This window comes from Arvicola amphibius, chromosome 3 (genome assembly GCF_903992535.2).
Source record: "Arvicola amphibius chromosome 3, mArvAmp1.2, whole genome shotgun sequence".
NCBI lineage: Eukaryota > Metazoa > Chordata > Mammalia > Rodentia > Cricetidae > Arvicola > Arvicola amphibius.
In genome coordinates, this window is record NC_052049.1 from 28022304 (window position 1) to 28036425 (window position 14122).

Here is a 14122-nt window from a genome sequence, read left to right on the forward strand (position 1 = left end):
CTCTTGTAGACCAGGCTGGCCTCGAACTCACAGAGATCTGCCTACCTCTGCCTCCCGAATGCTGGGATTAAAGGCGTGCGCCACCACCACCCAGCTATGCTAGAATCTTATTCATTGAATTATACATTTATTTGTCAAACTCGGTTAGCAGAAACTTCTCTGGAGCGCTAAGTCACTCTCATTTTTGGGATCAAAACAAACTTGTGAGCCCACAGTGCTACGGTCTGCCATGCAAATATGTTCAGCTTATGGCCCATGGGCCATATTTATTCCAGGACAGCTATGAAAAGAGCACAACACATTTATTGATGATGTCATGTGACAATGGCAAAAGATTGGACACTCATGGGTGGCAGAGAGCCTAGAGTAACTAGTGAACTCATCAAATGATGTTTCAGCATTCTCTCTTCCTGCCATTATTAAGATAATACTCACTTTTCAGACATGATACTGAATAATAATTGCTCCTATTTGTAGAATCTTACAGTAAGCCAGACAGTATACCAAGAGCCGTATGCACACCATATCATTTCATTCTCAAAGCAACACCTTTGTAACAAAGAGCTTATGAGGTATGTCAAAGCTCTCTGTCATTCTACAAAATTAAAGACACCCTTGGGCTTAAATGAGTTGATCCGGAAGTTAGTAACTTTTGTATCTTAACTTTATGAACTTGAGCTTATGTGTTTAATACATTATTCTTTGTTGTTTTTCTTTTCTTTTTGGTGTTTTGAGACAGGGTTTCTCTGTGGCTTTGGAGCCTGTCCTGGAACTAGCTCTTGTAGACCAGGCTGGCCTCGAACTCACAGAGATCCACCTGCCTCTGCCTCCCGAGTGCTGGGAATAAAGGCATGCACCACCTCTGCCCCGCTTGTTTTTCTAAACAGATCTTTCCAGCCCTGACTCTGTGCTAGGATTCAGGCATGTGTGCCAAGTCTACTGCAGTGGTTGTTATTCTTGTTATCAAATGGCCATTCACACTCAAAGGGAGGTTCATGTTGCTTCTTAGGTAGCCACAAGACACCAGAGCACTGAAATCCAGCTAGCAAAAGTGAGATACGTGGATGGTGGAAAGTATATTATACTTATCTAAGTAGGAAGAAAATCTAAGCTGTCTTAATTTTTTAATCCAGTTCTTTTTTTGCTTGCTTTTCAAGACATGGTTTCTCTGTATAACTTTGGAGCCTGTTCTGGCACAGCCTCTGTTCAAGGCTGGCCTCGAACTCACATAGATCTTCCTGCTTCTTCCTCCTACATGCTGGGATTAAAGACATGTATCACCAACACCCAGCTTTCCAAGATGTTTCAATTTTTAATGCCTATTATGTGGTGACACATGTTGGCTATATTAGATTAATACAATAGAATTAGTTTCACATTTTAAATGTGACTACGAGAATATTTAAAACTAATACTTGGTTTGCACTTGTAACTCATATTACATTTTAGTGTTTATGATTCTTTCTGCGTATGTGCAGTTATCTGCATACCACACGTCTGTGTGGGGGTCTGCTACTATCCTCACCCTTGTTGAAACAAAGGCTTCCCCCATTTCTTCTACACTGGATATTTTAGCTTAAGTAGCAGCCTTAGAGTTTCCTAGCAATTCCCCCGCCTCAGCTTTCGGTCTCCCTGTAGGAGTGCCACTACATCTGGCATGCTCCCCGACCTCCCCCAGACAGGATTTCCCTGGCCATTCTGGAACTCACTCTGTAGACTGGGCTGGCCTGCCTTGCCCCCGGGTGCTGAGATTAAAAGCATGTGCCACCACTGCCTGACTCTGAACCTGGCTTTTTATTCACTTGGGTTGCTAGGACCAAACTCTGGCTATGGGCTATCGGACTCTGTTGGGCAGGGTACCTTAGCTACCTCTTTTCTTTGCTTGGCCGTCTCCCTGGCCCTCACATTATCTGCTACTAGACAGCGTTTGTGCATACTTCCAAGACATTTCAGTCAAGTCAGACACAGCCCTGGGGTACTCTAAAGTGAATCCGTTTGTCACATTTACAGTCGAAGCTCGAAGTCTTGGTTGGTATGCCAGGGCCCAGTCTTCTTTCAAGGAACCATACTGACACTGCATGCTCTTGAGTGTTGTATTCAGAAGTATTTAGAATTTGAAGGTTGTTTTCTATTTTTACCCAAGAAGATCATGAAAGGGCAGGTTTTGTTGTGACCATAATTATTTTGAAGTGGCTTGTAGTCTTACTTTTGAAATAGAGTAGCCCAGACTGGCTTTGAACTCAAAATCTCCTGCCTCCCACTCATAAATACTAGGATCAGAAGCATGTACCGCCATGCCCAGCTTTGCTTGCATTTGGAAGTGTGGATGGTGTCTTTAATTGTACTCTTAAAAACAGATGAGTTAGCATTTTGGTTCTACATCCTGTCTACATGAGCATGGATTCCATCCAACAGGCAAACTTGGTTATCAGTTTCAATTATAAGAATGCATTCCAATACTCACTGCTAACAGCATCTTTATTACCAGAGGAAAAAGCATAAACCTTAAACAAATCTTTTTTTCATGTTGTAGTTTGTGTTTACAGTGTTACAGTACACCACCTCGAGACTCTTGAGATTCTAAATCACTATGCCATGCTGTTGTCTCACAGGGCTCTCTCAAGAGCCATGTCTAATAGGACAGGGCTTTGAAGGCTTCCTGTTTCCTCTCTTCCCTTGGGGATCTGCTTCTCCTCTGTGGGCTGCTGCTCTGATTATGCCTTTCCCATCCCCAGATGACCAATTATAACTATTTTGCACTGTTCACTCTATGGTTCTGTGCCTGAAATACTATTTGCTACCAAGCTAGTTCCTTAGCTTCCTCTGGTAACTGTTCTAACTTGAGAAAACCGGACCTTCTAGACCCGGTACCTCACCTTGTTTTTAGTAATGAACTTTTTAAAAGTTAGCCCTACTAGCTCTTAGTTTCATATTCAAGAAGAAAGGCAACTTTATTCAAGCAAAGCAACAGTACGGATCACAAATAGATTTCCAAGAGCAAAAATGGGAGTCCTGCAGAGACAACTCAAGACTGTTCACTGTGCAGATATAAGGACAGAGTTTGAATGACTAATACCTACATTGAAAACAAGAGAAACGGCTGGAAACGATGGCTTACAACTTTAATCCCAGCACTAGGAACAGAGATAGGATCTCTGAGTTGAGGCTATCCAGGTTTGCATAGAAGCCCTAGGGTAGCCAGGACTACGTAGGGAGACCCTGTCTCATAAAACCAAGAGCCAGGCAGGCAAGGACATCAAAGCTCTCCTGTCAGCCAGTTTAGCTAAAATAGGCAGTTTCTGGTTAGTGAAGATCCTGTGGAGAATAGAGTAATACAGTATAGAGAAGGGCTGGTTACTAAGAGGTAGGGTTTGGGTGGTTCTCTACTTTGACAGGTTTGTCATATATAACCATCTCTCTAGAGTGCAAGACCTTTTCCATAACAGATCTGATTCTGACCACTGCCATGCACAGCTATGCAGATGGTAAGCACAGAACTCTCCCTAAACCTTCACTTGGGGAGGTGCCTTATGGCACATAAAACCCAAACAGACCGTGAGGGAAGAATCTTACTTCATTGTTCAGAATGGGGTATATGAACAGTTGTGTTATGGGTTAACTACATTAAAAATATGTCCACGCAGCCAGGCGGTGGTGGCACACGCCTTTAATCCCAGCACTCGGGAGGCAGAGGCAGGCAGATCTCTGAGTTCGAGGCCAGCCTGGTCTACAAGAGCTAGTTCCAGGACAGGCTCTAGAAACCACAGGGAAACCCTGTCTCGAAAAACCAAAAAGTCCATGCCTAGCCCAAACCAACTGGAGTCCCAGGTTGCTAACTACTCACTCTGCCTTCCTCACTGGTTTTTTTAATTATTTCCCGTGTACACGTTCACTGTGTAGCCCTGGCTGTCCAGGAACTTGCAGAAATCCGTCTGTCTGCCTCTACCTCCCCCGTGCTGGGACTGAAGGCATGTGCCACCACCACCCAGCCAGGACTTAGGGAATTCACTATGCTCAGAGAGCCTGTGAAAAAAATCTTTATCCTTCTATTTTAATATCTAGTAAAAACTACTTCAGAGAAACTGTTATGTGTCTTCCATAGAACTGCTTTGGCAGGGAGCCATAGCATTCCCTCTAGGTAAGGGGGTGGCTGTCTTTGACAAAAATCAACCTAGTATTTTTGGTTCAATTTGAGGGGACAGTCCAGTAAGGCAAGAAGATAGTGCTAAGCGGAGCTCAAGGTTTGCTGGCCACAGAGGCAGCTGGCCCGCATCAACTTTTGATCAAGACAGAGGCAGAAGATGGGAGAATTAGGGGCTGGCAAGATATAGGAACATGTCACCAAACGTTTTGAGTTTCTTCCTTTGAACACAATTGATAGGACCAACTCTTACTTGACCCGACCCTTCATATGCCACCACACAAAGGACGAATAAAGAGAATCGGGGCAGGGAAGACAGTTCAGAGGTCGTCTGAGTAAAGCTGAAAAGCCTGCCTTGGTCACTTAGCATGCACCAGGCCAAATTTCATTTTCTTCTCCAGATTTAAGCCAGCAGAAAAAAAATTTCTAGAGACATGGTTTCAGAGTCCAGAATGGCCTCACTTCCTAGTTTCTCTTGACTTTCATCATCCCAAATGCTAAGATCACAGGTCTATCACCACTCTCACTTATAAACTTAAAAATTTTAACATTTTTGCAAAATTCTGAACAGTAATGAAGTGCGATTTCAGCTTGTTTATAATAGCTGAGCACGGTCAGGCAGTGGTTCATGTCTTTAATAACAGCACTAGCAAAATAGTCAAATCTGGCGGGGGAGGGAAATGGGAGGAAAGGAGGTGGAAATTTTTAGTAATAAAAAAAATGTAAAAAAAAAAAAAAAGTCAAATCTGTTGGGTTACAGGCCAGCCCTGGGTAGAGACCTTGCTTCACAAAAATCGAGAGATCATAAAACTGGGCATGCTAGCACTTGACAGTAGTATGGTTAGTTAAGGCTAGGGGCGGCCACATTCAACACTCAATCTACAAATTGAGTCCCAAGCTACTTATGACTTGGAGACCTTATATTTAACAAATAAAAAGCAGAAAGAAATGCTTAATAAGTCGCCAAGCTCTCTAGCCACTTACCTCTGCTCAAAACTCAGTTTAGATCCAGATGCGCAACCTGGGAATCACAGGCTACATGGTACCCCCCAAGCTATGAAGATACCCAACATTGTGTAGTGTCACAATTCAAGACTTTAGGCTAAGTTAGACATACCAAACATAAAAACTAGACCAGGTGGTGGTACAAACAGATCTGAGGATGAAGCCAGCCCGGGCTACTGAGTTCCAGGACAGCCAGGGACAGAGAAACTGTCTTTAGAAACACCAAACCAGGGGCTGGAGAGATGGCTCAGAGGTGAAGAGCACTGGCTGCTCTTCCAGAAGCCCTGAGTTCAATTCCCCGCAACCATGTGGTGGCTCACAACAACCTGCAATTTGATCTGGATTCCCTATTCTTAGAACACTGCATACATAGTAAGTTTAAAAAAAAAAAAAAAAAAAAAAAAAAAAACCAAAACACCCAAACCCAAACCTTAGCAGTGAAACTGAAATCTAGGTACACTCTACCCTCAACTGAGCAGCCTCATCATTGCCTACAGTTTTCCCAAACCTATTGCACACAACACACACCACAGGCCATTAGTTCAGAGATGAACTTACCTTAGTAACGGCTTTTCTTCTAGCCCCTCCTCGGGGCTTTGTGCTATCCTTTTCATCTCCAGACTCACTCAAGTCCAGACACCCAGTTTAACTCCCATCCGTCTCGATGTCTGACCATCCTTTGTTAGAATTTATGTATTTTAACCATTAGTAACCATACAGTACACCATAATCTTAACAAGCCTATAGGCTGAGTTCAACCACGATGAACCATACATTGTCAAAAGCAATTTCATGCCCTTGAATTTGGCACCTTTGAGTAGTAGTCTCATGTACTAGGAAAAAAGGCAAACACCATCTTGCTTGGTCTAAAGTAAATGTTAAAAATCTGAAACTTCAGGGATCAAGAGCTCAAAAGCAGGGTTAGGACAAATGGCCCCCATCCGAGAGGGCTTTGCTCAGAATTTCAGTCCCGTTTAAATTGCAAGCACCGTAAGATACCCTAGGCATAGTAGGGACTAGTAATTTAGACTGCACAGCTGTGGTATTTTACATAACCATTCCAGTTAACTGTTCTCTTTAACGGTTGTCTACCCTAGCAAGCCTCCTCACTCAGCCCGCCACTTCCTGTGTCCATGCCAGGTTCAGATTCTCTTTCCCAAGTGAGGACTCATCCATCCAGCCCCCACTTCAGCCTCACAGGAACTAACCTTATGCATGAAAGCCCAGGTCTTCACATACTACGAAAACTCAAAGCAATCACAAAATCAAACACTGAACCGACATTAAAATACCTTAGCACACCACACATCATTTTGGAAACCAGAACATTTATTTTATGACAGACTGAAATCCTCAAGATGAACTGGATGCTGCAACAGCTGCCCTCTTGGGTTTAGGGGTTGTCCCTTCACGGAATCCATGTCTGCGCCACGTTAAAAAAAGAAAGAAAAGTTAATGTAGCAACATCAACATCATTTCCAATTTGATAAAACCTTAATAAGCTTATCTCAGATAAAATGCTGAAATCAATATAGCATTCATAAGTTCAGACATTTATTTTTAGAACATCACTGATAAGCCATCATTCACTCCACGTAAGATACCCACAGATTACAACGAACTGACTCAAACAAAAAGGCTCAACAATTTTAGGCTCATTTCCCCAATTTTCAAAAGAACCAAGGTCCTTATGGTCTAAAGGACAGGCTCCAATCTTCCCTTAGTGACGGAAAAGAATGACCGGATGAACAGCATCCTTGAAGCTGCTCAACCAAGACTGAATTTTTTTTTCAAGACAGGGTTTCTCTGTGGCTTTGGAGCCTGTCTTGAAACTAGCTCTTGTTAAGACCAGGCTGGCCTCAAATTTAGAGATCCACCTGCCTCTCCCTCCCGAGTGCTGGGATTAAAGGCCTGCACCACCATCAGCTGGCTCAAAGACTAAATTCTAATCAACACTCACACCTACTTCTAGGAACCTCATTTCATTAAGGGGAGCCATCTGAAGCACAGAAAGGTTAAACAGGTTGAACATAGCCTCGAATCACAAAACACCAGCGAACCATTACACATAAAGTTACAACTCCATGCAGTATAAATACAAACACAAGGAATTGTCTACATTCTCTTGCTTGCTGCCTTGTGACCCTCAAGTCAGGTCCTACAGCAGACTGTAGACAGAAGCCCCCAGCACTCAAACCTCACTTTCCCTATGGGCAATCCCCACAACATGGACGAGCAGCCAGGCAAGCAGGGCAGGTTTCTATACAGATTCTGAAGCAAAGTCTAAGATGGGACAGAGAATCACAAAATCAAACACTGAACCGACATTAAAATACCTAGGAAATGTCAAGGTCCAGGCTCCAGCGCTAAAAACAAACAAACCAGAAAACCAAAACCCCTATCTAGGACTAGCACCCAGAAGAGGTCTAGGTAGCAGAGGCAGGCGGATGGCTGTGAGTTCGAGGCCAGCCTGGTCTACAAGAGCTAGATCCAGGACAGGCAGCAAAACCACGGCGAAACCCGGTCCCGAAAACCCAAAAAGACCAAGTCGCCTTCCGGACCCCATTTGTAGAACAAGTCTTGACAAATCCGGGTGGTTCAGATACACTCTAAAACCAAACAGGCCGCAGTATTGTTCCCACTATTCATCAGCGGAAAGTTACAAGACTCTTATCCCACCCTCCAGGATAGATTCCTACCTGAATCTCCGGTAGACAATTTTGAGGTGCCTCATCCGCCCAGTCCCGGTAGTGTTGCGTCTCTTAGCCTTGGCACTCCAGTTATCTAAGAAGACACGATTCCAAAGGGTTTTCTCAGACGTGTCTTTACAATGCTTTCACCGCTTCACCAACCACCACGCACCCAGTAAGGGGTTCTCTAGCCTACCTCAGCTCAAGGCAAAACCGGCCAGAAGATTAAGGCACTTACACTTTCTCTTGCGCTTGGCAGGGTAGCCACATTTGCCACAGGTAGACTTCTGAAGGTGGTAGGCCTTAGAGCCACAGCGGCGGCACAACGTGTGCGTCTTGTTGCGACGCTTTCCGAAGGATGACGTTCCTTTCGTCTGCGAAGTCATAGGATTAGTAAGCAATTTTGACATCTACTTCTCGACATACTCTGGCATTTTCACGGGAAATGACTCCTGACGCGATGTAACAAGTACATCGGGCAAAACATTAAGTTCTTCCCACGAAAACTTAAGAAAAAAAAACTCTGCTGCCGGTAACTCACACGATCTGAACGGACGTCAGCGCTTTTGCAATCTCCTCGATTTTAAACGCTAAGGGTTTAGAGCAAAGAAGGTGCCCGCCCGCCTCCTAGTCCTAGCTCCAGGTTAGAAACACCACGGGTTTCTCGGTGTTTAGAGCCGGATGTTCCCAAACCCGTCCTGAGCATCACCCCGGGGGGCAACACCGCGCAGGTCCACCCCAAACCCCGGAGACCCACGGCGGCGCTGGGACCGCAGGCTCGGCCCGCCACGGAGCGGCCGTCCCCCTGGCTCCTGCGGGCCACCGCGCGCACCCCGTCCTGGCCCAACAGTTCCCCTTCTTGGGGATCTCGTCCCCCACGCACCGGCAGCAGGCGGGGCAGCCCGGGGAAGAAGGATGGAAAGAGATTCACAGAGCCCAAACCCCACACTCACCATCTTGCTTCTGCCGCCGAGGCCAAAGAGACCGGAAGAGAAAGCACTTCCGCTACTTCCTGTGGATAAACTTCCGCCCGACGAACTACTTCCGTTGGCCGAGGTGCAGCACTTTTAAGGCTCCGGCGCAGTAGTGTGGCTGGGACCCGGAGAGTCGGAAAGCCAATCGAGCGCCCGCGCCGGTAGGGGGCGTGGCTAGTGCGTTCACAGCTGCCCCTGAACAATGCACTGTTTGCAGTTATTCCCCAGCTGTCGCTGTCCGCTGCAGCGTTTGCAGTCCTTGTCCTTTTACAGCGGTGTCAGGAAATTTCAGCGTTTGCAGTCCGGTCTGGGCCCACGGCGTGGATTCCGGTCGTGGTGCTCGAGGGCGGTCGGACTCTCTGCGTGACTGCCGCACACCGCGCCCCCGTGTCTGCGTTCGGTGTGCTTGAACCCAGTTCATGAGATTCGGGCAAGGGGCAGGAGGTTAAAATGCAATAACACACACAGACAGACAAACAGCGACAAGGGCCATCCTTGAATTCCCCAAGAATGCCCCCTTTATTGTGTTCAGGGGCAGATTATATAGAGATAGCCACACCCCAGCCAGACCCACCAGAAACCACTCTCCTGCCATCAGGAACTCCTGAAGGTCTCGTGCTCAGAGCAGCTGTAGGCACTCAGATCAGGGGATTACAAGAAATTCAGGATCTGGGGTCTCACTGCTCCCAACATCTCCCCCCTAAATTTTTTATAAAACAGTGTCTGATCCTAAGTATTCAGGGGGTGAGGGGTCAGTTTCTCCAGGTAACATGTACTTCTGGCACTGCTATGGCATCCACCAGGTTAGGCATTGACTGGGCTGAGGCAATGTGCCTTCCACCACAGCCACCTAGCAAAGCTCTGCTCCAGCTGCCTTCTAGCCCCAGCTGCATTCGTTCTGGGTCCAAACTGGTGCATGAAGTGGAGCAGAACTCAGGGAAGCAGGCTTGCTGCTCTGCAACCACTGAAGGAACCCACTTAGGGAATATGGGTGTTGTCAATTTGTCTGGCTACTTCCTGCTGAGCGTGACGCTGCATTCTTTAGGGGTATTTACTGCAATTCACTGCCATTTTCCAGTAGGTCGCCACTGCCAGGCAGCCCTCACTCATGGTGGGGCGGAGTGGCCGGCCCCGACCCCGTCAGCGTGGGGCAGATCCCATCCAGGCCGGTTGCCCTGGGCTGGGACAGAGGTCCAGGCCAACAGGCCCTGTCGTGCTGCGCTTCTGTGCCCTGAGGCCCACGCTGGAAGCGGGCCTAGCGTTGGTCCTGGGGTTTGCAGGAGTCACAGCCCCTCAGCGCCCATCCCCTGGAGTTGCTTGGCCTTGGAGCCACTGCCGCTCACACTCCACTGCAACATTTCAGGAGGTCTCGGGGATTCAAACCACATGAATTTCGAATAAATCCTTAGGCTCTCATTGTCTGTGGAGACAAAAACAGAACCTCTTTTCCAAAGCATCAAATTCTTAAGCCCAGGGGCTGGAGAGATGGCTCAGAGGTTAAGAGCACTGACTGCTCTTCCAGAGGTCCCGAGTTCAAATCCCAGCAACCACATGGTGGCTCACAACCATCTGTAATGAGATCTGGCGCCCTTTTCTGGCCTGCAGGCATACACGGAGGCTGAACACTGTGTACATAATAAATAAATAAATCTTTAAAAAAAAATTCTTAAGCCCATATTTCAAAGTCAAAATACCTTTCTTAGCAGTTTCTAGAATCAAATGTCTTTCTCCAGTCCAGAACACAAAAGACAACACAATCAACATATCATACATCTGTACACATTTATCTTTTTAAGCTATATACATTCTTTCTATCTTTTCCCAATACATACGTCCCCTCCGGCCGGGGACAACCCTGTTCGTTTACCCCTCTTTCTCAATTGGACTTTGCTGCAAAACCGAGCGAAGGACGTCAGGATTAACCATACCCCAATCCACCCTCACCTTCTGAGGGCGACCTCTCAGCGTTCCCTAGTTCCCAAATCTCGGCTGGGACCTCCAATTGCCGTGCACCGCGCCCCCACCCCCCGTGTCTGCGTTTGATGTGCTTTTACCCAGTTCGCGAGTTTCGGGCAAGGGGCTGGAGGTTAAAATACACAGACACACGCAGGCAGAGAGACAGAGACACAGGTCATCCTTGAATTCCCCAAGAATGCCTTCCAAGTGACAGTGCCGCTCCGCTGGCTGTGTATGTTGCTGGGACTAGGATCCCGAGGCTGGAAAGCCAGCTTCCCGGGTTCGTCTTCCCTGGGACGCTCGCTAACACCCCTACCCCACTCCCCTCACCTCCCCCCCCCCCCCCCCCCCCGCAAGGGTAGGATCTTAGTCTCTAACTCGTTTTCGTGCAAAGGTAATTTAAAGGCAAACTGTCTGATCCTATACAAGGAATCGCATGTAGAACTTGTTAATTAACAGTTTCCAGTGCTCTGCCATCAGGAAATCTGGTCCTTCAGGCTTGAATACACCTTGGAAGTCTGTAGTGTAAAAATATTCTCTAGATCGTTTTGAAATTAGTAACTCCAGATTTGCTTGATAAACACTAACACGTCTGTGGCCCTCAACCTCTTCCAGTACAAAACTTGAAGAATGCATACAAACATTTGTGAACAGGGGGAATAATCTTGGCCATATCATCTATGTACTTTTTTTCATCTACATACTTTCTAAAACAAATGTGAGAATTACTGGTCTGTCACATGCAACATCTTAGTTAATTGACAGCAGAACAAGGTGAACACTAAGGAATTAGAAGGGTTTTTTGTTTGTTTGTTTGTTTGTTTGTTTATTTTGCATGTTAGCAAATAGGACTTAAGTACTAGTTTCTTCTAGGGGCAGGGAGTAGAAATGAAAAACTCTGAAGTGGTCTGCAAGCAGAGGATGGATGAGATATGGTGAACCCAAGAGAAGGAAAACAACTGTTAAGTGGTTGACCTGAACTATAAGTAAGTCTCAGGAGATTGTATGACAAGTTGCTACAAATTTAGTGGCTTGAAGCAAGCTAGATTTAGTAAATGGGAACCACTCCTCTAGAGGCTGCCCCAGACTCTAATTGCTGACTTCCATCTTGTTGGAATAATAACCCAGCTTACATTGTGTGACTGTATACTCCTTCCTTCTGCGTTTAAGGCCCCTTGTAAGGATTACATCCAACCCCCACCCAGATGATTTCTCCATCTCAAGGTGAGCTAATCTGAAACCTTAATGCTATCTGCAAGCTTGTAACCTTAAAACACTCATGTGTTATGAGTACTAAAGAGCCATTTTGGATGGGGTCATCTACATCAGAGGCCGTGATAAATATGATTCGTAAAGAAAGAGTGAATGCATATTAACCACCAAGGAGCCCAGCCCCGGGAGAGATGTCAGTGCCTTTCCCCAAGACACGCCTAGACCCGAAGACATCAGGACAGTGAGATATGTTTTTCTTCTCCATAATGTAAGGTACTTCTTTTTGGTGTGCTGGAGACCTGAAATTTATGCTCCAGAGGTTTAGGAAGTCCCTTAGACTTTCCAGGTGTCTACTCAATAGCTAGGTTAGGTAGGTCAGCAGCAGCTGAACATTAATTTTTCTTGTTTTACTTTTCACTTGGGAGGCAGAGGCAGGCAGATCTCTGTGAGTTCGAGGCCAGCTAGTTCTAGGACAGGCTCCAAAAGCTACAGGAAAAACCCTGTCTCAAAAAAAAAAAAAAAAAAAACAACAGGGGAGAGGGGGAGGTAAATGGGAGGTGGGGAGGAGGCGGAAATTTTTAATAATATAAAAAAATAAAGCTATCAAACATGGAAAAAACCAGCAACAACAAAAAATCGCTCAGAGGTTTAATATTAATTACAAAATGCTTGACCTATATTTCAGGCTGATTACTAACTAGCTCTTACATTTAAATGAACCCATTTCTGTTCATCTATGTATTGCCACGTAGCTGTGGCTTTACCAGTCTGCTGGCATCTTGCTTCTTGGGCAGCTGGCTGACTTACTCCTGACTCCACCTTTCTTTCTCCCTTTCAGTTTGGCTTTCCCACCTAATTATATTCTACTTTGGTATAGGCCAAAGCAGCTTTTATTATCAACCAATGAGAGCAACATATATTCACAGTGTACAGAAGGGTTATCCCACAGCAGAAACCTGCCTACCTCAGCCTCCCAGTGCTGTGATTTAAAGCATACATTACCGTCCCCAGCTTGTTTGTTTTTTAAATGGGATCTATAATAACTTGCTATTTTTCCAAAATATTATAATGTAGGCATTATCATTTATCAAGTTCTAATATATCCTTTTTTTTCTCTCTTTTCTTTCTGAGACAGGGTCTCTCTATCCTTTTTAATAGTCTAGTAGGAAGCTGGAGAGACAGTGTAACAGTTAAGAGCACTGGCTACCCTTCCAGGGAACCAGGGTTCAATTCCCAGCACACACATAACGTCTCACAAATAAAATCTTAACAGTTCAGTAGTTTTTTGGTGGGTGGGTGGGCTGTGGTGGCACACTCTTTAAATCCCAGCACTTGGGAGGCAGACAAGTGGATCTCCTGGTCTACAGAGTGAATTCTAGGATGACCCAGGCTGTTATATATAGAAACCCTGTCTCAACTCTCTAGGGCTTTCCTGCTCATGTAGGTACATTTGAGACTCACGTCCCCAAGAACCTTTAGCAGGGCCTTTGACTATTCACTCTGAAAGTACAGGGAAAACCATTTGTAATAACCTGCCGGAGCATCACCGGCTTCCTGTTCTCTGGGAAAGATTGCTGGTAGAACAGTAGTTTCTAAAATTGTGGTTTCTCCATTTGATTAATACAGGTTTTAAGGTCTTGAAACTCATACTCTATAGAATATGGTTATTTTTTCTTTTTTAAGAAATCACTTTATTGTCATTAATTGTCTCAAAAAATATGTATTCATATATATGTATGTGTATGATATATATTTGTTATTTTACTGTTACCATTTATTTTACAGAGCCCCAATTTATGAAAGTTTAGGTTATCTTTAATTTTCTGCTATTATACTTTTGGAATTTTTATACATACATCTTTGGCATGTATCTAATATTTTGTTCAAAATATTTTAGTTTTATTTTAATTTCATTATATATATATATATATGAGTTTTTTCACTTATATGTATGTACATGTACCACGTGTGTGCCTGGTGCCCATCAAGGTCAGTTTTAGACCTAGATTTTCTTTTTTAATTTTCGAGACAGGTCCTGGAACTAGCTCTTGTAGACCAGGCTGGCCTCGAACTCACAGAGATCCGCCTGCCTCTGCCTCCCGAGTGCTGGAATTAAAGGCGTGCGCCACCACTGCCTGGCTAGA

General features: G+C 45.2%; 1 protein-coding gene and 1 non-coding gene across 2 annotated transcripts; both read right to left on the reverse strand.

The window, feature by feature from the left end:
- Positions 1–6454: 6454 nt before the first annotated feature.
- Rpl37 (ribosomal protein L37) lies at positions 6455–8912 on the reverse strand. Its single transcript, XM_038323317.1, has 4 exons — positions 8790–8912; positions 8075–8210; positions 7846–7930; positions 6455–6569 (listed from the first exon to the last, which is right to left on the reverse strand). The coding sequence occupies exons 1-4, from the start codon at positions 8790–8792 to the stop codon at positions 6500–6502; spliced, it is 294 nt and encodes a 97-aa protein (XP_038179245.1). The 5' UTR covers positions 8793–8912; the 3' UTR covers positions 6455–6499.
- Positions 6647–6727, reverse strand: LOC119810943. Its single transcript, XR_005284879.1, has one exon. It is a non-coding gene; the product is annotated as a small nucleolar RNA SNORD72 (small nucleolar RNA).
- Positions 8913–14122: the final 5210 nt, after the last annotated feature.

Excerpts from the sequence above, each read along its gene's own strand:
- Rpl37 (XM_038323317.1), bottom strand. Across the intron at positions 7,931-8,074 it reads TGCCAAGCGCAAGAGAAAGT|ATAACTGGAGTGCCAAGGCT; the intron begins GTAAGTGCCTTA and ends GTGTCTTCTTAG. Across the intron at positions 6,570-7,845 it reads ATTGTCTACCGGAGATTCAG|ACATGGATTCCGTGAAGGGA; the intron begins GTAGGAATCTAT and ends AACGTGGCGCAG.